Source organism: Vitis riparia, chromosome 7, assembly GCF_004353265.1.
Source record: "Vitis riparia cultivar Riparia Gloire de Montpellier isolate 1030 chromosome 7, EGFV_Vit.rip_1.0, whole genome shotgun sequence".
In the NCBI taxonomy this organism is placed as follows: Eukaryota; Viridiplantae; Streptophyta; class Magnoliopsida; order Vitales; family Vitaceae; genus Vitis; species Vitis riparia.
The window spans coordinates 28,443,564-28,470,542 of record NC_048437.1 but is presented as its reverse complement, the minus strand read 5'-3'; the positions used below and the strand labels follow the sequence as shown (position 1 = coordinate 28,470,542).

The window sequence follows — 26,979 nt, the reverse complement described above, 5'->3', positions numbered from 1 at the left end:
TTATTGTCTTCTTTTTATTTTATTTTATAATTTTACAACAAATTTGATATTTTTCTTCATTTATTTTTTTAGTGTTTGAATACGAGATATGACATTTTTACCCTTCAATTTTTTTTTTGAAAAAATAATTTTCATTTATTAGAAATTTTACATGGATATTTTTACTCTTATCTTTTTTTTAATAAAAATAATATTTTATTTTTAAACATATATCTAAATAATTAATATGATATTTATATTAAAAATAGGTTACTGGAAAAATTAGATTTGTAAATACGAGATAATTTTATTCCTTTTAATCAATTATTTTAATTTTTAATGAGTAAAAACCTGAATGTTTTTTTCTTTTTAAGTTATATTTTTTGTCTTTAAATGATGCATTTCGTTAGTTCGTTGCATTTTCCATGAGCGTCGGATCCCGTCCATATCTGAAATGTGGTGGAAGGACTAGCGAATTGGCCATGGAAGTAATTTTTAAAATGTTGTAAATAGTAAAATAATTCCAATTCTACGGCACTTTTTAACACATAAGGATGAGAGTGGGAAAAAATAGTATTTTATATTTGAAAGGAAGTACAAACCCATTTCCCCGCCCGTTTTCTTCTCTGCCTCAAAACTCATTTTGTCCTCTGTTCGAAAACCCATTTTCCCGCACGCTGATCATGATCATGGACTGGAGATCCTTGCCTCAACACCATAGGAAGGAAGTGAAGTGCAGATCTGAAACATCATTGCCCCCGGGTGTTTTCTTTAAGTTTTGTGGTTATATTTGTTGGTGTGGTTGTGTTTGGTCACCGAGAAAGTGTGGGAAAGTTGAAAAAAAAATAAGGTTTTCGTTTTTTTTTTTTTGTTTACAATGAAATCGAGTAGAATAAAAATTATGGAGAAAGTTTTCCTTTTTTTTGTGGTTCGGCTTGTTGCCAAGAAAGTGTGGGAAAGTTGAAAATTTTGTTTTCATTTTTTTATCGGCCGGCTCCCACACAATATTCGTCACCGATTGTCGGTAATTTACGGGAAATTTCCCGATATTTCCTACCAGTCCAGCCCGCGCACAGGATACAAAATCTGTCCAATTTTTTTTATAAAAAAACATAAGATGCTATTTGGTAATCTGATCATGATTTGCAGGGAAAGGTTGTGTTTTTCAGCCTGGCTCAAAAATCGTGGATTTAGGGTTCGTGAAATTTAAATCCAATGGCACAAAAGCAAAGAGACCCCTAGAACAGATCCAGAAAGCACAGGGAGCAAAAATGTAAAATAAAATTTCCGTCTTTGATCATCTCTCTCTATCCGATATTTCCGTCTCGTCTCTTCGGTTTTCTCCTCATTTTCCTTTCCCGTGTCTCGTAGAGCCTATGCTTCCTTTAAAACTAATGTGCTTGCTGATGATCAAGACTGTGAATGTCGTGGATCGAATCAATGTTTTAGCAGATTTGAAGGTGAGGATATTGTTCTGAATCGTTACTCTACTATATCATGTTTACTTAGTTTCTGATTATGCAAAAAAAACTTACCTTCTTCCTTCTTTTCATCTCAGACAGCCAAGCCTCTCGAACTGCCGCCTTCTCTGAAGTCAGGTAAATTTGAGATCAACTCTGTCATTCCACTTCCAGGAAGGAAAATCCTATATCCACAGTCTGGATGAAAGTTTTCTTCAATGATCGTATATGATCAAATCGTTATCTTTGAATTTTCCTCGATTTTGAATATTTTTATTTGATAGGAATAGGAATTAATATTAAGTCATGTGAGAAGAAAGAAATGGATGATTCAATCCATTCTATGATTGTTCCGATCTCAAACCGTTAATAAGAATTTTAATTGAGATATGCCATTGGTTCTGAAAATTTTAATTTTTTGGTTAATATTGGTGATAATTGACATTGGAGGAATGTCTACGTTTTAGGCTCAAGTCTAGAGCCTACTTTTGTAAATGTGACCATCTGATAACCAGAAAAGGCTTCCTCCTGCTGGTTAAAGGCATTATTTTGTAGTATTATCGTAGTTGAGCGTATTCTGTGTATGTTAAGGTTCTTCATGTTTTATTTAATTTTTTGTTGCTCATTTGATGTGTTATTCTCTAATCTAGGGCCCTTGGCATATTGTTTATCAAGGTTCATTGTATTTAATCTGACACATACAGCATGCTCACATTATTTAAGGCCTGATAATTATTGTGCATGTAAAATCTATTTGAAAGTTATGATGCTATACTTAGAAGAACTTGTTCAAATTTATGTTGAAGAGCTCTGTATATGCACATATGTGTGTGTTGCAGCTTGTTCTTGAAACATCTACAAAGATAGTGGCAGGATAATATAGAAGCTCTCATTTAATTTTTTAATAATTGTCTATTGTGTAGAAAGATCTACACCTGTCTGTTTTAATTACTGTAACACCTTCTTGCATTTTTGTGCTGTAATTATTATAATGCATCTATGTCTATACAATAATTTCCTCATTAGGGAGGATATGTTTTGGGAATCTCTAGACTCCGCTAGGGTTTGGCTTGAAAACGAACTATATTTTATATTATATATTTATGAAGTTAAACCAAATCTAATTCTCGTATATATGTTGTGTCGTTGCATGTAATTATTTAACCTCTAAGCTCTAGAAATTAACTGCTTCAACAAAAACCCAATGAGGTTTCTAGTACAAATCTCAATCTCCTTTCCTTTTCTACTCTATCCCATTAAACACATGTCCTTGTTTAGATTCTCAATCAAATCATCCTCACAGAAAAGTTTGAAAATAGCCAGAGTTCCATGTACTAATTAAGTGTTCTAAAATCATTGATTGGGTAATTTTAGCCTTTTCTCTCACACTTCTCTTCATTATTGAAATGGAAATGTTAACATGGATTTTCTTATTAGAAAATTAAGAATAACTTTTTCACCATCCATAAAATCTGAATGAACTAAAATTGTTCACAAGCATATATAAAATTTTACTCTTATCCCATAGAAGTAACCCTAGGAAGGGGGATAAGGGTCTAAAACACATTGGCCTCTTTTCCCTTGATTGTGGCATCTTTTCCCTTGATTGCATTGTGCATTAGATAATGCACTGTCATCTTTTAGTCTTCTAATACTAACAATTTGAGATATTTTTAAAAATAGTTGATTGTTTGTGCGATGCACATTTTTAAAGCACTATAATATATGATCACATTTTGTAGATCACAAAACACATAAGGAAACATTATCAAATTTTCTCCTTTAAATTATGCAAGTATAAATAAAAATAATATAGATTGAAGTTTGTGTAGTCCTTAAATTTCTAAAGAAAAACAAAAGTAAAAAAAGAAAATATAAAATAATTTTTGCAAACAATATTGTTAGACACTCTTCAATGTCCACTAAACAAAACCTCCTCTCTTGTCAAGTTGTAGAAACCTTTTCTTCATGCCATAGGTCAACTAAAAAATTCACTACATTAGTAGTATAAATATAAATAAATGTACTATAATCTCTTAGTGCAGTTATTTTTTCCTTGTCATACAGCTTTTACATACTGTTTCATCAACCAAATGAGCATCAGTTGGTGCTAGAAACAGCTATATATATATATATATATATATATATATATATATATTTTTTTTTTTTCACTTTGTGAACTTAATTAACAAAGATAAAAGTAAAGGAGATGGATGGATATGTAGTTAACTCAAACTTTGATTTTAAAACTTGTGCCTTCATGCTGGTTTCAGTAATTGTAATAAGCATAATTATAATGGGGTGCAATTGCTCGCATTAAGGTGGCTCATGGCTGAGCTTGAGATGGCATATTGAACTTTATTTCCATTTAATCTTTGCTAGCATTTTCAAGAAGCATAGTTTCTCCAATATCTTCCAGTTCTAGTTCAAAAAGTTATGTATGCACCTGTGTAAGAAAAAGGAGTTTCTCATTTTTAAGCCCCTCATTTACATGCATCCTTGTAGCTGAATGTTCCTGTAGCAAATTTATCTGCATAACTATTAGAGGCCACTTCTTAACAAAGCCCCCATTGAGCCACTTGTGAAGAAATGAATGCCAGCAAGAACATAGTTTCACCAGTTGCAATTGTAGTAATTGCATTCTTGTGATAAACTAGAAGTCTACAAGCAAGAGAATAAGATGACCTGTGGACCAAGAAGCTTTTACACAATGCCCTATATTAATAAGGGCAAAAGAACTAGATGAACTTTGAACCAAAAAGCATGATTACATGAGCCATACCAATAGGATTACCAAGAAAATCATGGTGTAAAGCAAGTAGCTCCCAATAAAGTCTGGCTGCAGTAAATACTCCTCAGACATCTTTGTTCTCTGATGTTTTCATTTTTTTATTACTACCCCCAGCTCACACCTTTCTCTTGATGTGTGCAGGAATTGTGTCATCCTTTACCTTAGGAGTCAGAAATGGACAAAACTCTGTGGTCAGGATTTGCATGGTGCTTCTTCAGAATGGGCCCTCACTTTCTTACCAGTGGGTGTAATATAGTAGGCATCCAATATAGAGAAATCTTTGCTCAGCACCAACTGGGGTCTTTTGGATGTTTGGCTTGTCAACAACCCAGGTTCGAGTAGCATCATAGTTGGTATTAGTGGGGTCCTCACAAGAGACATCCACTTTCTTGTTGCAAAAAAATGGTTCCTCTGTGACTCTACTTCTGATCTCCTCATACTCTTCTTGTGTGCCAATCAGCCTCCATTTGAAGCATGCTCCAAATCGGACAGCATATGCACCAATTGAGCTGCGGACCAATGCTGATTGCTGTTATGAAAAATGAAAAGCAGTGCTGGTACAGTTAAATTTTTAAGAAGCTAGATTGACACATAAGATGGATGATGATCCTTCAAAGAGAAGGAAGGGGGGCTTGGGTGTGAGGTGTCTTTCAACGATGAACAAAGCTCTTCTTTGCAAGTGGAGTTGGTGTTTTGCCAATGAAAGAGGGGCACTTTGGAAGCAAGTCATTAATCAGAAGTATGGTGAGGATATAGGGGTAGCGATCTCGTGAGGTGGGAGGAGATAGGTATGGGGTTGGCCTTTGGAAAATCATAAGAAAGGAGTTGGACATTTTGAGCAGCAAAATTTCTTTTTCTATGGGAAATGGTCAAAGAGTAAGATTTTTGAAGGACAAGTGGTGTGGAGCCACTTTGCATTTCCTTTCCTTCCTTATTTGCCCTAGCCATTTCTAAGGATGCATGGGTGGCAGATGTTTGGAACTTTGAAGGCAAAAGGGGTGGTTGGGCTCCTTGCTTCTCTAGGTCGTTTAATGATTGGGAGGCGGAAAGAGTGAAACACTTGTTGTTGAAGATTCAAACAAAAAGGGCGTATAGGGATGAAAAAGATAGGATGATTTGGATGGCTTTGAGGTGTGGGAACTTTTCAGTTAAATCCCTTTATTCTACTATGGAGCCTGGGACCCTTTATTGTTCCCATAGAGTATCATTTGGAGATCTTATGTGTTACTAAGGGTGGTCTTTTTCCTATGGGTAGCGACATGGGGGAAAGCCCTAACTTTGGATCAGGTCCAAATGAGGTGGTTTTCTTTGGCAAATAGATATTTTCTTTGCCACTTTGAAGAAGAAATTGTTGATCACATTCTTCTTTACTGTGCAAAGACGTGGATTCTTTGATAATTGCTTTTTTCTCTCTTTGGTGTATCTTAGGTCCTCTCCTTTTTCGGTTAAGGAGGCGCTCCTTGGGTGGTATGGTCCTTTGTGGGTAAAACTCGTATAAAGTCTTGGATGATGGTCTCTTTATGTATCTTTTGAATGGTGTGGAAGGAAAGGAACATGTTAGGGTTTGATAATGCGGAGTTGTCATCCAAAGGATGAAAAATTCTTTTGTTTATAATTTGTGGTCTTAGTCTAGGGTGTCCGTAGATATGGGCCCTAGTTCTCTTGTTAGCTTTATTGACTGGCTAGGCTCTAAGTGAAGGTGGGTGATGTTTTTTGTTTCTCTCCCTCTCCCACTTGGGTGAACCTTTGGGTAGCTGGTGTATAGTTCCTATATTCTTTGGGACGTTGTTTTGGTGTTTCCTTTTATATGTATATATACTCTCTTACCTATCAAAAAAAGAAGCTAGATTGACATGTGAGGCCTTCAAGATATTTATATCATGAAAAGGGATTTTCTATTCTTATGATTCTTTAACTAGTTCTGATGAGTATCTTGTTCTGATAATAGATAGTAAAAAAGGGGCGAAAATAGAAACGGTTGTTTGACTACTTGTTTTTAGAAAACAACATTGAAGAACAGTTAGAAAACAGTGTTTTCAGTTAACAGCAAATTATCTTCTGTTTTCTATTACGTTTTTTGGGATTGCAGAAAACCAAGAATTAATTAAAGGGAAGCTAAAAGCAGACAAAATTGAGGGTGATTAAAGAAAAGCAACCCAAAACCAAGCAATTTACCAACCTATATATGTTTTCATGTAAAGTCAAATGCAAAGACAGAATCAGAGTTTGATTTCTAAACAATTGTTGATCAATGGACCCATGAACTCACTACAACAAGGTCTGGTCAGCAATTTATAACTCAAAAACTCAATTCAACCCCATTGACCTTCTGCCTCAAGTATCACATATTTCCCCTATAGTTGTTGAGAGAATTAAAGACATGAATGCAGTGTGTTGTAATATAGTGTTTTATTAGATGGCTTATTCAAACAGAGTGTGACATTAATCCTTTACTATTTTTCTCTTTTTGTATAATTTATTTTGCAGGACAAGAAAAATAAAGAAGGTAGAATGGAAATTCTTCCATGAAGTTCTTCAGTGATGTTCAAGTTACTGTCTTTACCGACAAATCAGGTGAATCTCCTACAGCTCATGGTTACTTAATCAAACATGAGTAATGATGATTGATGACAAAGAGAAACTACTTCTACTTTTTATGGAAATGTTGTTGTGATTTAACCAATCTGTTGATTTTCAATTTGAGAGAGTATGTTAACATGCGCAACATTATGAACTTGATCATATACTTATAATTAGAATGTTAAGCATATCTGAATCTTGTGTATATGTTGTGCTGCTACATGTTGTTATTGACCTCTAATCTCTAGAATTAACTGCATCAAACAACAACCAGGAAGGTCCCTAGTCATAACTTTCTATCCCCTTGCCTTCTTACTTAACTCATTCAATCTATGTCCTCACTTTAACTACCAATCACATCATCTTCACAGAAAAGTTCAGGAATGGTCAGAGTCCCATGTAATTGTTAAGTGGACCGAAATCATCAATAGGGTCAGTTCAGTCTTTTGTGTCACACTTCCCTCAATTCTTGAAAAATAAAATATTAACTTGAATTTCTCTTATCAGAATGCTAACATGAACTTTTTAACCACTCACAAAATATTAACATGGTAGGACATGCATCATTGGTATCGGTCAATTCATCCACTGGGCAGTGATGCTACCTCGAGAGGGGTTTCCTTGATCAAACAACTAACTTGATTGGATTTTATGTTATGAACAAGGAAAGAATCCATTGGGTTATCCAATCTGGCAAATTTTTAATAATACGGGTTCTTCCTAGTTGGACTTGTAACCTACAACAATTTCATCACATGTCTTTCATTTCTTCTGTAATTGCCACTCTTTTTATTTGAATGCCATATTAAGATGCATGAATTCATTTTGCTCTATTGTATACAACCCACCGTTTGCTTTTATTTGTTAAACATGTCATTAGCTCTGATTTATGTTCTGACTAAAATTACAGGCCAGATGGAACGAGCAATTCCCAGAAAAAGAGAATTATTATGCTGGCTGACTCAATACAGACTATGAGTAGAAGCTTTTACAAAAGAAGAGGAGGATGTCCTCCAAGAGAAATGGAAAGGCAAGGCTGGAGCCTCTTGGATCAGGATCAAGTTCAACTGCAGATCTAAGCATCAATCTGAATGGAACTTTCTAGAGGGAATTCCACTGAAATACACTCAAGTAGTTGCCCTCTTTCTTCTGTCACATAGTCCATCCTAGAATAAACCAAAAGAAAAGGAAAGAAAAGGAAAACCATTAGAAAAATAGTTTAGAGGGTGGAATTGCCTAAACTGTAGGTTAGTATGGAGTTTTTCTTTTCTTGCTTTTGTGAAGTTTAAGTTAGATGCTTTTCTGTGTATAAAGTTTACCTTAAGCTTACCTTTCTTTTCTTGCTTCTGTGAACTGATAAGATGCTTATCTATTAACTCAGTTTACTTTATTTTCTCACTTTTATTTGTGGGAAATGCTTTATTCTTTTATGAATGATGTACTTTAGGATTTGTAGTGGAAGGATGTTCATCTTAATAAGAGATAAGAGTTAACTTTTGATGGGAATCAGGATTTGCAACATAGCTTGCCACATAAAAAAAAAAATCCAACATTTTATGGCACGATTCCACTCTCCATTTGATATTGTCTGATTCAAGGCTGCAGTGGTGCACACACAACAGTTGACCCCGGTTTTGCTTTTTTATTGGGCTTACTTCCTCAAGAAAAGGTCTCGATAATATGTTGTGAAAGTCTCCCATATATGACTCCTCATTCACTCGAATATGACACATTACATTTTAATTTTTCTTTTTGTGCAGTTGAACTCAAAAGGAGCCATATTCTCACTTAAAATTGTGTTTGAAAAGAACAAAATGTTGTTTCGAAACTAAAAAGGAGAAGATCTTTAAAAATTTAAACAAGCAATTTTTAAAAATAAATTTAAGGTATTTTAAGGTGCTTATTTTTTTACGGCATTTCCAACAATAATTAATAATATGATAAATATTGCTGAAACTTATACAATAATCTAAAAAAAATATTTTTTTCATATTCAAGTTCTCAAACATAAAAAAATGTTTCCAAATAGACCTAGAACTTTTGTCTTGATCCTTGTTCAAAACAAGATGACAAGCTAGTGTGAATTGAACTTTTGCCTTCATCAGCCATTAGCTTATGAATCCCATTATTCTGGAAACATTAATTTTTTCATACAAAAAGTTTATCATATATTTTGCTTTATATAAATTATAAGCTAACCGTCGGCCAGGAAGTCGATATGTCCGAGTGGTTAAGGAGACAGACTTGAAATCTGTTGGGCTTCGCCCGCGCAGGTTCGAACCCTGCTGTCGACGCATCCCTCTCTTTTTTTTTTTTTTTTTTATCATCTTTTTTTAAATCCCATCCGGCAATTCCCATTCATGAAGTTTTCGGACATCCATGCCATCAAATGTGCCTTAAAAGCCTCAAAAACACTCTAAGAACCACACCATTTCTTGTGGCACAACCCAACCCCCCTATGCATCATGTGGAGACACAACAACAAACCCCTTTAACCGATGTTCGGAGCCTCTCCTCCTAAACTTCTGACCCCCTCCATTGCACTTTTCACGCCCTCCTTGGAATTAACCAAATTTAATTCCTTTCCATGCTTACACATGGCCTCTCCTCTTCCCCTAAACGTGCCTGTGCCTTCTGTCACCCCAAAAACTGAGTCTCATCATAACTGTTACAGAAGCTCTCTTCTACTTTTCTTCACACACACCCAACATTCATATCTAGATCTCTATATATTTTCCTTTCCCCATTCATCATCTGGGTTGGTCTTACAGTCATGATCTTTATCAATATTCTATATGTCATGCATGCATAGATCATACATGGAAAATTTGCTTCTTTCTCTTTGTTTTCCATTACTACTATTCCTTGTATTACCACCCACAGAGGCCTTTTACCTTCCCGGAAGCTACCCTCATCGGTATGGTGATGGAGATTTGTTATCTGTCAAGGTAAACTCCCTTACATCCATTGAGACCGAAATGCCTTATGGGTATTACACTCTTCCCTTCTGCAAGCCTATTGATGGTGTCCAGAACAGTAGGGAGAATCTGGGTGAGCTTCTCATGGGTGACCGGATTGAAAGCTCCCCGTATCGGTTCAAGTCTTATGTTAATGAAACAGATGTGTTTGTATGCTCCACCGGGCCTCTGTCGAAAGAAGAAGCTAGGATCATGAAACTTCGTATCGATCAAGTTTACCAGGTGAACCACATTCTTGATAATCTTCCTGCCATTAGGTACACGGAGAAGGGTGGATTCAGACTCAGATGGATAGGGTTTCCTGTGGGGCTGAATTTCAATAATGTGTATTATGTCTTCAACCATCTGAGATTCAAGGTTCTGGTTAATAAGTATGGAGATGATCATGCCATTTCCCAAGCCTCTGGTGCAATTGAGGAGGGTGTTGATGTTGTGAAGAGCTCAAGAACTAGGCATAATAACGTGACTCAACGGATTATTGTAGGTTTTGAGGTCACTCCATGCAGTCACAGGCATGACATTAAGCAGATGGGCAATCTTCAAATGTATCAGAAATTCCCTAGGGGGATAAACTGTGATCCATTGTCGCTGGCCATGGTGGTGAAGGAAGGAGAGCCCATTGTTTTCTCTTATGAAGTCTCCTTCGAGGACAGCGACATCGAATGGTTGTCAAGGTGGGATGCGTATTTGAAGATGGAGGGATCACAAATTCACTGGTTTTCAATCCTGAATTCTCTCATGGTTGTGGCTTTTCTAGCTGCCATTGTGCTTGTCATCTTTCTGAGGACTATTCGGAGAGATCTGACACAGTATGAAGAGATTGACAAAGATGCTCAAGCTGAGATCTCCGAGGAGGTTTCCGGCTGGAAACTTGTTGCAGGAGATGTCTTCCGGCCTCCCCCAAATGCAGACTTCTTATGCATTTTGGTAGGTGATGGAGTGCAGATACTGGGAATGGCCTTTGTTATTGTCTTGTTTGCCGCATTTGGGGTCATATCACCAGCTTCCCATGGAGCCCTCCTCACTGGGATGCTCTTCTCCTACTTGATTCTTGGATTTGTAGCTGGATATGTGAGTGTGAAGCTATGGAGAGCAGTCAGTGGAGGGGAAAGAAAGAATTGGGCATCAGTCTCTTGGAGGGCCTCCTGTTTCTTCCCTGGAGTTGCATTTCTAGTCCTAGTTTCCATGAATTCTCTCCTATGGGGCAGTCAGAGCACTGGGGCAATACCCTTCTATCTCTTTGTCATCCTCCTCCTCCTATGGTTCTTTGTCTCGGTTCCTCTCACTTTAGTTGGAGGCTACTTCGGACTAAAATCAAGTTCAATTGAATATCCAGTTAGAATCAATCACATTGCCCGCGAAATCCCACCACCAAAGTACCCTTCATGGCTTGTTGTCATAGGAGCAGGCACTCTCCCTTTTGGTACTCTATTCATTGAGCTATACTTCATCATGTCAAGCCTTTGGCTAGGCCAAGTCTACTATGTCTTCGGGTTTCTTCTTGTAGTGATGATACTTCTTGTGATAGTATGTGCAGAAGTTGCCCTTGTTCTAACCTACATGCATCTTTGTGTGGAGGATTGGAGATGGTGGTGGCAGTCCTTTTTTTCGTCTGGTTCAGTGGCGATATACATACTGATGTACTGTGTCAATTACCTTGTATTCGATCTCCGGAGCCTGAGTGGCCCTGTATCAGCTACTCTCTATCTTGGATACTCTTTTCTCATGGTTGTTGCAGTGTTGCTTGCAACTGGTTCTGTTGGTTTCCTGTCCTCATTTTGGTTTGTCTACTTTCTCTTCTCTTCTGTAAAGCTTGACTGAATATGAATCTGGTTCAAAGCCCTTTACAATTTTGCTTTTCCTCTAGCTAAATGAGTTCAGAAACTGAATGATCAGGTGTATGGTGATGGGGGCAGACTATTTTTGCTTATAGAACTGCAAAAAGTGGACAGAAGAAAAAGGTATGGTCATGGTAGAAACCACATTTATGGTGGCTTCTGCACCACCACATGGGGCATGGCTGGCTTACCTAGTAGCTAACTGCTAAAGTTTCTTGGAGGGCTTCCATCCCCCATTCCCATTAATATATATGGGGCTGTCTGGATATGCTAAAAGATTGGTGATGCCAGCATTACCCAAAAAAATAATTGGGATGAGGAGAAACTGAATGATTTGGTGGGGGATCATGAATATTTTCCAAGTACATTATCAAATGTGAAAGCCTTTATGCATTGGGGGACCTAGTAACCCTCAATTTTCTTTCCAAACAGCTGTGCAGCTCTAGTAAAAAAAAAAAAAAAAAAGAATGGTTAGTTGAAGTTCAACAACAACCAACAAACACAGCTCTTGCTGTGCTCTAGGAATCTCCCAAGTCCATGACATTATGCTATGTTAATATTTGATTAGAAAACATCACCCAAAAGGATAAAAGCCAAGCGTTTGGAACATGTTTAGACAGGGTGATGGTGACCCTCTAGGGGGAGATACTAAATCTTCATTCTGACCCCAACTTGGGGGGGTGGGGTGGTAGAAGGATTAATTGTGAACAATGTGAGATTCAATGTCCTTTCTTTGTTTTGTGTACCATTTTAGTTGTGGTTCTTTCGTTGTGGCCCTCATGAGCATGAGCCTTGTCACAACCCATTAGTGGTCTGGTTTCTCTAAGGCCCTTCACATCAATTATTTTGAGAAGCTTGAGCCATCAGCCTATGTGTATTATCCTTCCACATTCAATGATCTATTGAATTGAAGGGTCAACTGCAGAGTTGCATTAAAGTTCTTATGAAATTGATTTTGCTCATGAGTGGAAATTAATCAATCTAAGCTCAACTACCACTGGCTTAAGAGCTTGGTTGGATTTGGCTACTGTCTCTTCTAATAAATGTTATTCCCTTTTGGCAAGAATCACGCATTGTTGATGGTCACATGTCCTTAGACCAAAAGGGGGAGAAACCCCTTTGCCTTTTGGTCTCCACTTTCCAAGCCCACTAAATCTTGTTTCATCTTTTGTAAATTTAAAGTGGGAAAATTGGACGATTAAATTTTTATTGTTGAATAAAAATGTATAAAAAAATCACTAAAATACAAACAATAATATTAAGATATAAAGAAATGAAAAGTAAAATTTGATTTCTAATTAATTGTTACTTTTTTAGAAAATACTAAGATACTAGTTCGGGTATATATCGAACTTTCAATTTCCCTTGTTAAAGGTATACAAAAAAAATTTTAGGTTATTAAATAAAAATAAAAATAATAAGGCGAAGGTACGAAGAATGTGATTAAATACAAATGAATGAAATCGAGATACAAAACAATGACACTTAAACACATGTTTAGTGTGATCCAATTGATTAAAATTTTCGATAAACACCTCTTTAGTAGTATAGTTTGTTTTTTTTATGTTGTGCAAAAAAGCATTGAAAAACAAATAAATAAATTCATGGAAACTGATTTTTTTTTCTTTATTGAAACTCACAAATCTTGTGATTCACCCATTCTCAAGATAATGACAATAGAATTTTCTTCCTTTCAATAGTTCAAAAGACAAATTTGTACTGAGCTCGTGATAAGAAAAGGGGATAGGAGGATGGAGGAAAGGCGAAGGCCACAAGCATCCACTAGAGTGGGGGCAAACAGAGAAGAAAAGCTGGCATTTTGCTGGGATCTCAAGGGCTTCTAAGACCAAACTCCATGCATTTGGCATCTTCCTTGATCCAGCCAATCCAGCCAAGACCCACACACTGTCACACCCATAAACAAATCATACCTATCCTTACTTTAAGAGAGCATTTCATTATTTAAACAAAACCCCATATGGATTCTGTTTTTTGTCAACCTTTTCAAACCCCCTTGGCTCCATTCATTTCTTTCTGTTTCATAGACCCCATAAGAGGCCACTTTGGGGTCATATACTAAAGTTAAACTACCACCCTTTTGCCTTTACTCTCCACAAGAATCTTCAAGGGCATCATAAAGTGAGGCTGATGCCCACAATCCATGGTCTCTTTTGATTGGTATTTTAAGTTCTTATTTATGGTTTAAGTTGGGAAAGGTTAAGCTAAATATACAAAATATTTGACATTTGAAGCTTAGAAAAGAGCTATAGTTATGTTGAACTACACATGTTTCATGTGGGTTATGTGTCTATTCCAAATTTTTTCTTGAAGATTTTTTTTTTCCAAATCTAATTAGTTTGTTTCATATAAGGAAATCCCGTAAGAAAAATGATATGCTAGACACTCGCACACTTTTTTGAACGAAATTTTTAGGTTATCTATTTAGTAATTATCGAATTTGCATTCTCGACCACTAAAAATAAAATTTAAATCATTGGATGATGACACAAACATGTAAAACCAAGGTACGAACAAATAAATGATACTGAATGATCAAAATATAACACAATGAGACTCAATTGTTTATGTGACACACATTATGATCGATCCCGTTTTTTATAAATATTAATTTGGTATTGTATCACGACCCTTTTCTTAAATGCAATTGATAATAATAATCACTATTTTTAATTTTACTTTTATTATTGAAAACAAATTTAAAATCTACGCAGAAAAATTAATCATACATGATATTCTTGATACAGTGTATCGGTATGAAAATTCAATTAAATATTCAAGCAATCTCACTCCAAAATGCCATAAAAAATATCAAAAAATTATTGGAGAATAAATTAATTTAAATATATTAATATTATATTTTTGCTAAAATGAAATTCTGATGTACCATATCATATGATTGTCGAAGAAGTCAACAAAGAAAAACTAATCATTTTTTAATTCCAACATTTCAAATCAAATCAAAGAGTTTACTAACGAAAATGGGGGTTAGTACAAATGAAATTATTTTTAAAAAGGAGGAAACATGACAAGCCTATAATTATTTAGCATAAAGTGGGCTTCATTCTATCACTTAATTTTATTTATTTATTTATTTGAAATTTTATTTGGGCCTTCAAATGTGAGATGAGGAAGCCCACACCAACTCATCTTCAACCCATTTGGGTGCATAGGAGTTTGGTGCGCCGTGTTTCAGGTGACGTGGCGTTCCATCCAAGAATCCTACTTCCATCTGCATGGCTTGAAGTTGTTAGTACTTTTATTATATTTTAATTTTAATTTTTTTTAAAATTATGTTTCTCTCTCTAGAGCAGTTGGAGTTGGCATCTGTGTGGGAACCTTCCTAGAGAGAGAAAGAGCCATACATGGGTGCCACGTGTCAAAACCCATTTCTTCGACGACTCCCAACTTTGCTCTACCTCAATTTAAATAAGTATAATCATTTTCTCTCCTTGTATTCCTTCATGCCAAACAACACAAACGGAGAAAGTGGTGAAAACAACACTGCAACTTCTTCTCTCTTCTTCTTCTTCTCATGCAATCATCAAGTATAGACCCAATTTTGTTCAACACCAACTTCTCCGCAATGCTCAAGATCATCAACACCAGGCTGCGCCGCCTCTGCTCCCGTCTCCGGTGGCCGCTCCGGGGCCGGTCCAGGCCTAGAGTTGTGATCAAAACACTGGGAAAATCTAGCTCAAAATCTCATTTTGATGCTAAACGTGAGGCTGCTGCTAATGGGTCTGCCGTGGTTCATCCAAACGGGCAGTTGGGGGCCGAAAAACCCAACAAAACTATCCGAATTGCGACTTTCAATGCTGCCTTGTTCTCCATGGCGCCTGCAGTTCCCAGAGCTGAGAAAGGAGAGAATTTTGGGAATGGAAATGTGGAAGGTTTGAAGGGAAAGAGGTCTGTGGATATGAATTTCCGGACGAAGTCTGTGAATGAGAGACCGAAAAGTATTCTAAAGCAGTCTCCTCTGCATCCGAATTCCATGATCCTTCCAGAGAATCTTTCCAAGCAACAGAAGTTTGCAAAATCCAAGCCACGGGTCTCGATCAATTTGCCTGACAATGAGATTTCCCTGGGGAGAAATCGAAAATTGAGCTTTGTGGAGGAAAAGGAAGGGTCATCAAGCAGCACCATAGGTAGAATTTTGAGAGGAAAAGCTCCATTGAGATCCACAGTGAGCTTCCCAGCAAGCTTGGAAAAGGTTACAGAAGGAGAGGCCTACAGAAGCCGCAGAACAGTTGTTGAGGTGTTGAGAGAGTTGGATGCTGATATATTGGCTCTGCAAGATGTGAAAGCAGAGGAAGAAAAGGCCATGAAACCTTTGTCAGATTTGGCTGCTGCTTTGGGGATGAATTATGTCTTTGCAGAGAGCTGGGCTCCCGAGTACGGCAATGCCATCCTGTCGAAGTGGCCGATCAAGCGATGGAAAGTTCAGAAGATCTTTGATGACACTGATTTCAGGTTCTTCATCTCCCCTCTCCAAATTTGCATGATGTCAATCTTTGAAGTTCATTCAGTCCTCTGTTTTCCCCTGTTTTCTTTCCTTGAGAATGAATCAATTATTACCCAAACATTATAGAATCATCATGAAGTTCTTGATTAATGGCAATTAATGAATAAAATTCATCATTCCATGTTCCTTAGCTCCCTTTTCTTGACCAAAACCAAAAAAAAATCAAACCTACCCACTTTCAAAAAGTTCCAATTATTCAAAGGCTTTATGACTGAATAATTGGGGAAGTGTTCATTTAATGTTTCCAAAAAGTTTGAGAGATTTCCACTACACATGGACTGAAAATTACTGAATTGTTTTCTCCAAACTTGTAACTGAACTCATCCCCTGGTTGTTATTGGAGATTTATGGAGTTTTTCCAGAATTTTTTCTCTGAATCATTTCAGGCAGTTCTTCCCAAAGCATATATATTCATAGAGTTGACTTGAAAATCTTGTTTAGAAATAGCTGTGATCCACTTTCACTGCAGAGTGGGCCTGAGAAAGTCTTATTCAGGAGAAACAACAATATATACAGTGGGGCAGGATTGAAAGGTCCACCCATTTCCTAGATTTTGAAATGTCCCATACGGTCCTCCTTCAAATTAATCATTCACCATTGTCAGATCATTATCTCAAAATTCTAGAAGTATTCCTACCTACAATTTTCAGCTAAATGACTGAATCCCTAATTCAGGCCATGGAATTCAGTGATTCTCTTGCTATTTGATCCTGAATGGTTGTTCTAGGACACAAGCAAATCTTTCTTTCTTTCTTTCAAACTTTCCATTGGATTTCCTCGGACATATCCCAAAATTTCCATTGAGATTTTCTTCTTTCATTAGGTACCATGCTTGTGTGGGTACAACCAAAGGGATTTCTGTGCCTAAAGCATTATGAGAAAGCTAAGAATTATCCTTTAGGCTCAAGCCCATTTCCAGGAAAGCAACTTTCCATGAAAGAAGCATAAAAACAAAAGCTCAGAAAAAAGAAGATATACTCCTCTTTACTCCTGGAATCCATTATCAGTCCAAGAATCAGTTCTCGTGTACAGTAAACAGTATCAAATCATCCAAAAAAAGCCGAAAATAAAGGAATGGATATGTTGCAAGTCACTTGAAAGGCTTCCATATCAAATAACCTCCTTGTGATTGAACATTGTAAACAGGAATGTTTTGAAGGCTACCATAGATGTTCCCCAGGCAGGAGAAGTGAACTTCCATTGCACCCACCTTGATCATCTCGACGAGAACTGGAGGATGAAACAGATAAACTCTATAATCCAATCCAATGAAGGACCCCACATCTTAGCTGGGGGCCTAAATTCTCTGGATGAAACAGATTACTCATCAGAAAGATGGACAGACATTGTAAAGGTAAAAGTGCTAATACATTTCTCATAATTTCATCCTAAAACCAGCCACGGAAACAACACAATCACCTTGCATTCAATGAATTTATACGTTTCAGTACTATGAGGAGATGGGAAAGCCGACACCAAAGGTGGAGGTGATGAAGTTCTTGAAGAGTAAACAGTACACTGATGCTAAGGACTTTGCGGGCGAATGCGAGTCAGTAGTGATGATAGCCAAAGGCCAAAGTACACAGCCTTACACTTGACCTTTTTCTTCAAGATTCTTCAAGATAAACTCTTTCCTAAATGCAGTGAAAACCTCTCTTTATCGCAGGCGTGCAGGGCACTTGCAAGTATGGAACTAGGGTAGACTACGTATTGGCATCACCAAGCTCACCATACAAGTTTGTTCCTGGATCATACTCTGTCTTCTCTTCAAAAGGGACCTCTGATCATCACATTGTGAAGGTGGACATAGCAAAAGTAGAGAGCATTGGCCAAGAAAATGGTGCTAGAAAGAGGAGAAAACAGAAACAGAAGGTCGTAAAGATAACAGACAGCTCATCAAAAGGTATATGGACAGCACAGGCTTGAGCTATAGATAGATTGACTCCTTTCCTTTCTTTTTTTTCCTTAAGGATAGAGTTGATATGGCTTTTGTTGAAGTTATAGAAGGAGCATATGATTTTGGACCTGCTTCCTTCATGCTCTCTGTAAATGATAATATGTGTTCATAGGAGGAATAAATTCAGAAAGAGATAAGAGATTTGGTGTGGGGCTTGTTAACTTTTTGTCTGTTTTTCTGAGTGTAACCCTGATACATTTTGTAGTGTATTTTCTCACCCAAAAGGTCCAAAACCAGACTACTTCAATAGTTACTCAGTATATACAAAGGGCTGCTTTGTTCTTGTTTTTGTTTTTATTGATTTTTTTCTAATGCTCTGATCTTAATCTAGATCTTGTTTTAGGTACTAGTTTTTATGGGTATTGTGAATTTTCCTGATTTTTGTACATTTTTGGGTTAATCTATTGAAATATTAGAGTGTGTTATTTAGAATGATTTTAGATGAATTACTTTCTTATATTTTGAAATATTTTCTTATTTCTGCTTGATAAATTTTTAAGTTGTAAAGAATCACTTAGAATGTGGTTCAAATATTAAAAATATTAAAAACGTTTCATAATTTTTGAAAGTATTTCCTTACAAAAATTAAGTAGTTGTCAAACTTTTAAAAAAGTCTTCTCAGATTTTTTTTTTTAATCATTTAAAAAAATTTCTAAAAAAAATAAAAACATTTAGATTAACATCACTCCCAAATGATTCCCCATGTGAGTTTGGACCACAGCACCTACTAATAGTAATTGGGTTGGCAAATGGGTTACTGAGGAAGGAAAAGGAAAGGGACAACACCCACCCCTTCTGAATTTGTTTGCTACTGCTTCCTGAAAAGCCAAAAATTCCGAGTGCCTACTCTTGATGGACCCTCTGCTGCATCACTCTCACTTTCTTCATCACATAAACTAACTTCTCTAGCTGCATTCAATGTTTATTTCAATGGAAATATCAATGATTTGATTTTATACAAATATAGGGAGAAATCTTGAATTTTCAAAAGTAAAAAATAAAAATTTAGTAAAAGTATATAAAAAAATTTACAATAGGCGAACGAATAATAAAATAATTTCATTGAAACCACTAAAATTTAATGTAAATACACTAAGTCATCACAAGTTTGAAATTTTGTCAATTAGCATCCTATGAATGTATTTTATATACAAATTTTATTTTTTAACGAATAAAATTTGATTTGGAAATAATTGTTAAACAATCTTATTTAAAATATTTTTATTTGATAAATGGAATAAATTTATAAGGATCGATAAAATTCGAAATTTGTGGTGATTTAGTGTATTTACACTAAACCTCAAGGGTCTCAATAATTTTTTTTATTTATTTATATTATAATCAAAATCATATATATTTATACCCCTAAATTATGGATATATAGATGGAAATATTCAACTAAAACTAGAAATTAAAAGGTTTTGCAAATCAGCCCGCTTGTCAATATGATCAACATTAAGAGGGCCGAATATAAATGGGCCTGAGATTGTCCCAACTAGCCCAAATGTGAACTAAAACCCGCTTTCGTGATGGGCTGGGTTGTTTAACCTCAATCGAGTTGGCCCAAACTTGAAAACCAGCTATTCTCGGCTTTATATTTTTAATTTCCCCGCAATCCGCGGGCGACGGCGGCAAACGTCGAAAACCCGACAGCAAACTTAAATGACGAAAACACCCTCGAATTTACCTCTCATTGTTTAGGCAACTGCGCGAAACGCGTGGCATTTTGGTCTCACAGGGAAAGCTGATTCGAATTTGACCATCGTCGTCTCTGCAAATTTTCAACGGTGAACATGGCAGACGGCGAGATTCTGAAGAAGCTGGAGGACTCCACTAAGGACGCCGTGGCTGTCCAGCTCCAAACTCTTCACACCATTCTCCAACGCAACGGCCGCTCAAGTTATCTGCAACGCTATGGTGCCTCTCTCGATACGGCGTCGTTTAGAGAGGCCGTGCCTTTGTCTTGCTACGATGATTATGCAGACTACATCGATCGGATGGCCGACGGTGGTGGAGGTGATGATGATGGTGATCGGCCATTGCTGTCCGTTGATCCTCTGGTCTGTTTCTTCAACAGGTAAACTCGTCTCTATTTTGTATTGTTATGTCTATTTGGTCGCTGAGAAAATCGGGGAATAGGAGAAGAAAAGCAGAGGTTTTTTCTGTTTCCAAAGGCGTTTGTTTTCAGTGTCTGGTTGTTAAATCATTAGCTTGAACAGAAGGGCTGGAGATGCTTAAAAGTGAAATTTTCCTTTTTCCTTAATTTTCTCACGAACCAAACAGATTTGACAAGGGAAAAAACATGAAAATTCTAATTAGCTGATGTTTTGGCAGCTCGGGGACGAGCTCGATGAAGCCAAAATTAATACCGTACTTTGATTCACCACCTTCCAAGGCCGCTTCCCATATAGCTCACCAGGGCACTGTTGCAATTCTTCGACGGTAACTATTAATTGCATGGATTCTTTCAATTTCTTGATATGATTATTATTCATATCCATTGATCCAATTCAGATTCTTTTGGATGTTCCTCTAGGTTGTTTCCTCCTAGACACTCAATCAATAAGGTTTTGTGGTTCTTATATGCTGGTAATGTTACATACACAAAAGGGGGTTTAAGGCCATGGCTGCCTCTGCATTCCCATTACAAAGCAATAACAAGAACCCTTCTCCATTTCTTTCTACATCTGCTAGTCCCCGAGAGGTTATTCTGGGATCCAATGTTGAGCAACAAATGTATTGCCACATTCTTTGTGGCCTAAGGAATTTGGATTTCATTGATGGGATTCGAGCACCATATGCAGTTGGCCTAATCAGAGCCTTTGCCCTGCTAGAATCCAAATGGGAGCAAATATGTGAGGATCTTAAATGCGGGTTTCCAAGTATGGAGATTACTGATATTGCAATGAGAGATTCTGTTACAGAGGTTCTAGCTGGGCCTCAATTGGATTTGTCAAAGAGAATCCGAACAATCTGTGAAGGAAAGAATTGGGGAGGTATTGTGGGTAAATTATGGCCTAATGTTCGATACATCAAGTGTGTTTGTACAGGAAGTATGGAGCAGTATCATCAGAAGCTTAAGTACTATGCAGGAGAGATACCTGTCTTGGGTGGAGACTACTTTGCTTCAGAATGCTGTGTGGGCATTAATTTGGATATCCTGCAGCCCCCACAGCTTACTGGGTATGTTCTGCTTCCAACTGCAGCTTATTTTGAGTTTCTTCCCTTTAATTTGGACGAAGAAGAAATAGGTGATTATGCTCAAGAAACTGTTGATTTTTCTGGTGTTGAGGTGGGGAAGATGTATGAGATAGTTGTGACTACCTATAGGGGATTTTTCCGGTATCGTTTGGGCGATGTTGTGAGAGTTGTGGGCTTCCATAATAAATCTCCAGAAGTGGAGTTTGTGATGAGGGCCCCCAAGACTCCTGCTGAGATATTGACTGAAAGAGACCTGATGACTGCAATGGGAAATTTCCAGCTTGTTCTAAGAACTGTGAAAATGCCAGATGTTACAGAGTTTGCAAGTTTCTTCGACTTGGATTCAATCCCAAAGCAGTTGAAGATTTTTGTTGAGGTTGCTGGGGTTCTACAGGATGAGAAGTTGCAGGAGTTGGGTTCAGTTCTCAGAAGGAATTTTTCCTCTCTTGAAGATGGGTTGGGAGGCGTTTATAAATTGAGGAAGGGGAGAGGTGAGGTTGGCCCTTTATTAGTGTCCATTGTAAAGCCAGGTAGCTTCAATAGATTACTGCAGATGGCTACAGAGAATGGAGCACCAGCTAGTCAATATAAACCTCCCAAAATTATAAGGAATCTAGAGATTGTCCATTTCATGGAAGGGTCTGCTCTACTGACTGTATCCCTTGATTCTTCAGATTGATTGCTAAGACCTCAACTGGATCCTGGAGTGTTCACTGTCTACTGCTGAAGATTATGTACTGTTTGTTTCCCAAGGCAACAGGTTTTCTAGGCTCAAATGAATGTAAGAATCTCTCAGAAGCCAAACAGACTGCCTTAAATTTCAATCACCTTGTATTTTTTTTCTTCTGACTCACCTTCCCTCTTCGAGAAGCAGGGCAAATTCAAAGTTATTTTCCTTCTTTACCGTCAATTCGTAGTTATAGTATTGTTTGTTTGCTCCTTTCTCAAAAAATTCTCTGAGTATGTGAAAATATGAAGCAACCATGGACCTCGAAAAAGCAAATCACATCATATAAAGTTCTGATTGGGAAATGTTTTCAAAACAGTTTTCGAAAATAGCTTTTAAAATTATTCTCTAATGTTTTATAGAATAAAAGTATGATTAAGAAACTCTGAAATATTTTTAATATATTTTTTATATTTTTAAATATGTTTTAGTAATAACTTATATACTGTAGTGTTTTATTTTTAATATTTTTATATATTTTTATAATTATTTCTTAAAATTATTCTAAAAAAATAAGTAAAAATAATTAAAGATGTTATTAAAAATATAATATTTTTGTTTTTAAGAATAAAAAATTATTTTCCAATTACAAAACTTATTTACTCGTATTTTTGTTCTAAACTATTACGAGCTTTTTTTTTTTTTTTTAATTTTAATTGTAGGGTAGATTTAAAAAAATAATTTGTAAAATATGGTAGTTTGGAAAATATTTTCAAAATTATTATATTTTTTACCACGTATGAAAGGGAATCTTAATAAAAAATAAAAATAAATAAATAAATAAAATAACCGTTTTTCTTTTTAATTACAAGCAAAAATCATCTCTTAAAAAAATAAATTGTAAAAAGTCTAAGAATTTTTTTTTTAAATAACACAAAATTGTTGGATAATATTTTTTTAATAATTCTAAAAAATTCTTATAACAAAAATTAGTCTTAAAAAAAAAACCCAAGTAATTTCTTCAAGGCCCGTTTTCTTTTTTAAATAATATGTTTAACTAATAATAAATTATTTAAAATATATGTATTATAAAATTAATTAATTATATGTACTAAACTCAATATATTTTTGTAATAATATATTTTTACAAGCTGCAATTTCTTCTCTCTCTTTTTTTTTTTTTTTATGTGACATGAATCAGAAACCAGCCCACTTGCAGCCCAATAGTTGAAACTTTGGGGCGGCCCAGCCTCAGCCCATTATCAGCTGACTGAACTTCCGATGCACATACTCCGATCTTCGTTTAAGCTTTAGCATTCAATCCTTCCTTCTTCAAACGCTGCATTTCGGTCGATTTCTGGGTTCAAGGTACTGTTCCAATCTCTATTCTCAGCTCGATCAATCGACTTCTAGGTTATATACAACCATCTGGATGCTAGGAAAGTAACGAGAAAATGAAAGAAAATTTTGAATCCTGAACTTTTCACCATCTAGGGCTCAAGAATACAGAAGTTTGCACTTAAATCTGAAGCTTATATGACACTTTGGCCTAGTAGGTGTTTTTCTTTTAATTAATTATTATTGGTAGTAAAGAAAGTGAAAGCGGTAATATTGCAATTTTTTTTCCCTTCATTTTCTTGGTAATCAAACGGAGCGTCGGATTTAAATCCGAGTGCTTTACAACTCTGGAATGCTATTGCTGGAAATTTTAAATTTTAGGGTTTCTTTTTTAACAGCCTGGAACTTTTGCCAGTTTGGATTACAACTCAGACTGAATTTTTTGTTAGATTAATGGTCTTTGCTATCTGGGGATGTTTTCCTGTAAAAAAATAGATTTAGTTTGGATACAGAGAACATATGAAAAAAGTAATTAAAATTTATTCAGAAAAGCAATTCAAAGAACTGCTCCATGTGGTTTAGCATTTCTCTTTGTCATGGTGTTCCCAAGAGAATGGAAAACTAAATTAAGAAGAATAATTGTAGCTTGTTTGGGTTGCTTTCTTGTATTTTTGGCGCCAAAAGAATGGAGAAAAAAGGGTTTCAAATTGCCTTTTTTTTTTTGCCTTATCTTCTTGGCATCTCATTTCTGAGCAATCAAACAGTGTTAGGGATTGAAAAACCTTTTTATCTGATTTTAGTAAAGATGCAAACATCCACCTTCTGAATTTATCTTATTAGCAAATAGTACACCAGTTTCCTATTAAAATAATGTATTATACTAGGGTTGATCGCATGTCTCAATGATGAAAGATGATTCTCTCGACAACTCATAGTTTTGGCTCAATTCTAACTCCAAGCCATTCAACAAGACCATACACGCCTCACTTGAATGCGGTGTTGTCAAAATTGAGCCAAGCTTCGCAGTTCAGCATCTCAGTAACTTACAAAGAAAAAAGATTGTAAGTTGTTCCATCTTGCAATGTCAATAACTCCTTTCGGCACTATAGAGTATCACCACATAAAAATTGTAAAATTTCATTTCTTTGTTTTGCTTGTGTAGATGTGAATGCTTTGATTTGTATAATGAGCTAGTTCCATATGGTGAGGCATGGTCTTGGCAGAAATCAATTGTCAAAGAGAAGAAGGCATTGATTCAAAGGAATCAAAATTGTTCTGATGCATTAATTATTCTACAACATCCCCCTGTTTTTACACTGGGTACTGGTAGCTCTGAGGAGTACATGAATTTTGAGATAATTGATGCGCCTTATGATGTTTATAGAACAGAACGTGGGGGTGAAGTTACATATCATGGGCCTGGCCAGGTAATTTTTCCAATTCCCAAAGGTTGTACGTGATAAATATCTGATGTCTGCATGTTTGCTTTAAGCTATTATTCTTAGTGTCAACTGTTTGTATATAGGAGTTCGGTTTGCAATGTCTAACTCAAGTTTGTGCCATTTGATAAGGACAGAAACATTCTGTTGTTGACATTTGACATTCTTTTCAACCTAAATCACCTCTCTTGACTATCACCGTGCAGCAATTGCCTAGTGAAAAAAAAAAGGTTAATATTTTATGGTTAGACAGCTGTAATTTCCATTGTCTAAGGTGCCCTGATCTTGAAATGAAGAATCTTAATTTTCATGTGAAGAGTGACAAACATGTTGGTGCTAGTAACTTTTAATCATATATATAAAATAACAGAAAAAAGGTTAAATAGTTTCTCATTTCTGAAGCATCCTTTTCATATTGTTGATTGGGAATACAAAACTTACATGTATGCTTATAAAAAAATCTATACTTACACAATTGATTTATTTTGTTGTGTTTCTAATTTGGTTTTCCATTCTTTCTCATGGTTAATCTGGAATTGAACTTCAAACGTCTTGTTTAAGCTCTGAATCAATTGACTATAGGTGAAACCTTTCTTGTTGCACTTATGCCTCACTTTTTATGCATGTCTGTTGCACTGTAGCTAGTTATGTACCCTATTATCAATCTCCGAAATCACAAGATGGATCTGCATTGGTACCTCAGGGCACTTGAGGAGGTAGTCATTCGTGTTCTGTCCACTACATTTTCTATTAAAGCTTCTCGACTTGAGGGTTTTACTGGCGTTTGGGTTGGTATGCTTCCTAACCCTGTTACTTATATAGGCATGTACATATGTATACATGGATATATATTTATTTATTTGTGTACGCACATATTATTTATTTTTGCATACCCATATATTTGTTTATTTCTTTATCTGCTTGTATGTGTGTCTAAAAGGACAATAACATCTTCTAAAAAGCCATGAGTAGGAAAATAGGAATATCTAGATACATAGAATATATGTATAGAGTACCAATTTCATTAATCATTTTCCATTTGTCTGGGCAATGTAAAACAAATTTTGTAAAGGGAGTTCTTTCAGGTGCATGGTACCTCTGAGGTCAAAGTATCTTATGAAGATAAAACTAGAACTCTATGGCTACGACAACAACCTTCACTACAAAGTTGTAATTTCTTTCTGCTTTCTTACCCTGTTAACAAGTAAGATTATTCTGCTAATAAGGAAACTGTTGTGGGTATTTATTTAATTTTGAAAAGTTGTTTTTTTGCAAAATAGATGGTAATATTGCCCCATTCACCTCTACTGTGGCATGTAAATGATTGTTTGCATTCTGTCATTTTTGTCACTTAGTTTGTAGGCTTTATGCCTTTTTTAATAAAGTTTGTTCAATTCAACACAGCTTTAATTGTCGACTTTCTCATGATCTTTCTTTTCGAATTTACTTCAGGGGATCAGAAACTAGCAGCCATTGGGATACGAGTGTCTCAATGGATAGCATATCATGGCTTAGCACTGAATGTCACCACAGACCTTACTCCCTTTCAGCTGATAGTCCCATGTGGCATAAGGAACCGTAAGATTGGAAGTATTAAGGGGATTCTTGGGGAATTTGGGTCATCCAATCGATGTGGAGCATCAGATATCAATTATATTGATGATTTTCAGTTGATTGATATCACACACAAGTCTTTGATAAAGGAGTTTTCTGAAGTTTTTCAGCTTGAACTTGCCCTTAAGCCCATCTCCATGTTGTAAACTGCAAAATAAACAGCACTAATCCACTGGAGAATTTGTTTTGCTAAGAAATTGAAAACAGCATGTCTATTTCATTTAGGGTGGGAAACAAATAAGTTGGTGGATTGAGTATTTTCCTGGCATTACCTCTCCGTGGATTGGAAGTTGAAGCAACACAGCGCGCCTCAACAAGCTTGTAATCTTCGATCCACTGAATCTTGTAATTCTATTGTTTTCTTTAATTGTACATTGGGTTGTCATGAATTCTAATTTTGCAGAATTAAAAAATGCTGTCATTCTGTCAAAGGGATGATGAAAATTCCATGTCATATAGCATGCTTAAATTATGTAAAGACAAATTGAGTTTAGCAAATTTTCTACATAGTTGTTGCTGCAGGATGTTTGGATTGTCTGAACTTCTTTTTGGTGTTTACTCTTACACCTCAACTTCACATATCTAGTTTATTGT

General features: G+C 36.0%; 4 protein-coding genes, 1 long non-coding RNA gene and 1 other non-coding gene across 10 annotated transcripts; all 6 read left to right on the top strand.

Annotated features, from left to right (window-relative positions):
* Nucleotides 1–1,205: 1,205 nt before the first annotated feature.
* Nucleotides 1,206–8,316, top strand: LOC117917621. Of its 5 annotated transcripts, none has more exons than XR_004651731.1 (5): nt 1,206–1,439; nt 1,538–1,577; nt 4,372–4,562; nt 6,718–6,804; nt 7,721–8,316. It is a non-coding gene; the product is annotated as an uncharacterized LOC117917621 (long non-coding RNA). The 5 variants fall into 5 exon arrangements; XR_004651729.1 differs by having other exon boundaries at nt 4,691–6,804; XR_004651730.1 differs by having other exon boundaries at nt 4,372–4,787.
* Nucleotides 8,317–9,022: 706 nt separating this feature from the next.
* Nucleotides 9,023–9,104, top strand: TRNAS-UGA. Its single transcript has one exon. It is a non-coding gene; the product is annotated as a tRNA-Ser (tRNA).
* Nucleotides 9,105–9,370: 266 nt separating this feature from the next.
* LOC117918002 (transmembrane 9 superfamily member 11-like) lies at nt 9,371–11,638 on the top strand. The gene has a single exon (XM_034834513.1). The coding sequence runs from the start codon at nt 9,606–9,608 to the stop codon at nt 11,607–11,609; it is 2,004 nt and encodes a 667-aa protein (XP_034690404.1). The 5' UTR covers nt 9,371–9,605; the 3' UTR covers nt 11,610–11,638.
* Nucleotides 11,639–15,105: 3,467 nt separating this feature from the next.
* LOC117917510 lies at nt 15,106–18,423 on the top strand. The gene is made up of 4 exons (XM_034833807.1): nt 15,106–16,117; nt 17,316–17,523; nt 17,618–17,747; nt 17,836–18,423. Exons 1-4 carry the CDS (start codon nt 15,180–15,182, stop codon nt 18,093–18,095), a joined length of 1,536 nt encoding a protein of 511 aa, XP_034689698.1. The 5' UTR covers nt 15,106–15,179; the 3' UTR covers nt 18,096–18,423.
* Nucleotides 18,424–19,840: 1,417 nt separating this feature from the next.
* Nucleotides 19,841–22,267, top strand: LOC117917654 (probable indole-3-acetic acid-amido synthetase GH3.6). Its single transcript, XM_034833997.1, has 3 exons — nt 19,841–20,203; nt 20,461–20,568; nt 20,663–22,267. Exon 3 carries the CDS (start codon nt 20,750–20,752, stop codon nt 22,004–22,006), a length of 1,257 nt encoding a protein of 418 aa, XP_034689888.1. The 5' UTR covers nt 19,841–20,203; nt 20,461–20,568; nt 20,663–20,749; the 3' UTR covers nt 22,007–22,267.
* A 994-nt stretch (nt 22,268–23,261) lies between these two features.
* LOC117918398 (octanoyltransferase LIP2p, chloroplastic-like) lies at nt 23,262–26,909 on the top strand. Its single transcript, XM_034835028.1, has 5 exons — nt 23,262–23,362; nt 24,217–24,393; nt 24,495–24,759; nt 25,413–25,563; nt 26,224–26,909. The coding sequence occupies exons 2-5, from the start codon at nt 24,245–24,247 to the stop codon at nt 26,529–26,531; spliced, it is 873 nt and encodes a 290-aa protein (XP_034690919.1). The 5' UTR covers nt 23,262–23,362; nt 24,217–24,244; the 3' UTR covers nt 26,532–26,909.
* Nucleotides 26,910–26,979: the final 70 nt, after the last annotated feature.

Bases quoted from the DNA above. Each gene is read 5' to 3' on its own strand.
- LOC117918398 (XM_034835028.1), top strand. From the start codon at position 24,245: ATGATTCTCTCGACAACTCATAGTTTTGGCTCAATTCTAACTCCAAGC. The intron at 24,394-24,494 runs GTAAGTTGTTCC...TTGCTTGTGTAG, and splicing joins ACTTACAAAGAAAAAAGATT to ATGTGAATGCTTTGATTTGT. The intron at 25,564-26,223 runs GTATGCTTCCTA...AATTTACTTCAG, and splicing joins TTTTACTGGCGTTTGGGTTG to GGGATCAGAAACTAGCAGCC.
- LOC117917510 (XM_034833807.1), top strand. From the start codon at position 15,180: ATGCAATCATCAAGTATAGACCCAATTTTGTTCAACACCAACTTCTCC. The intron at 16,118-17,315 runs GTTCTTCATCTC...CATTGTAAACAG, and splicing joins TTTGATGACACTGATTTCAG to GAATGTTTTGAAGGCTACCA. The intron at 17,748-17,835 runs GTACACAGCCTT...TCTTTATCGCAG, and splicing joins GATGATAGCCAAAGGCCAAA to GCGTGCAGGGCACTTGCAAG.
- LOC117917654 (XM_034833997.1), top strand. From the start codon at position 20,750: ATGGCTGCCTCTGCATTCCCATTACAAAGCAATAACAAGAACCCTTCT.
- LOC117918002 (XM_034834513.1), top strand. From the start codon at position 9,606: ATGTCATGCATGCATAGATCATACATGGAAAATTTGCTTCTTTCTCTT.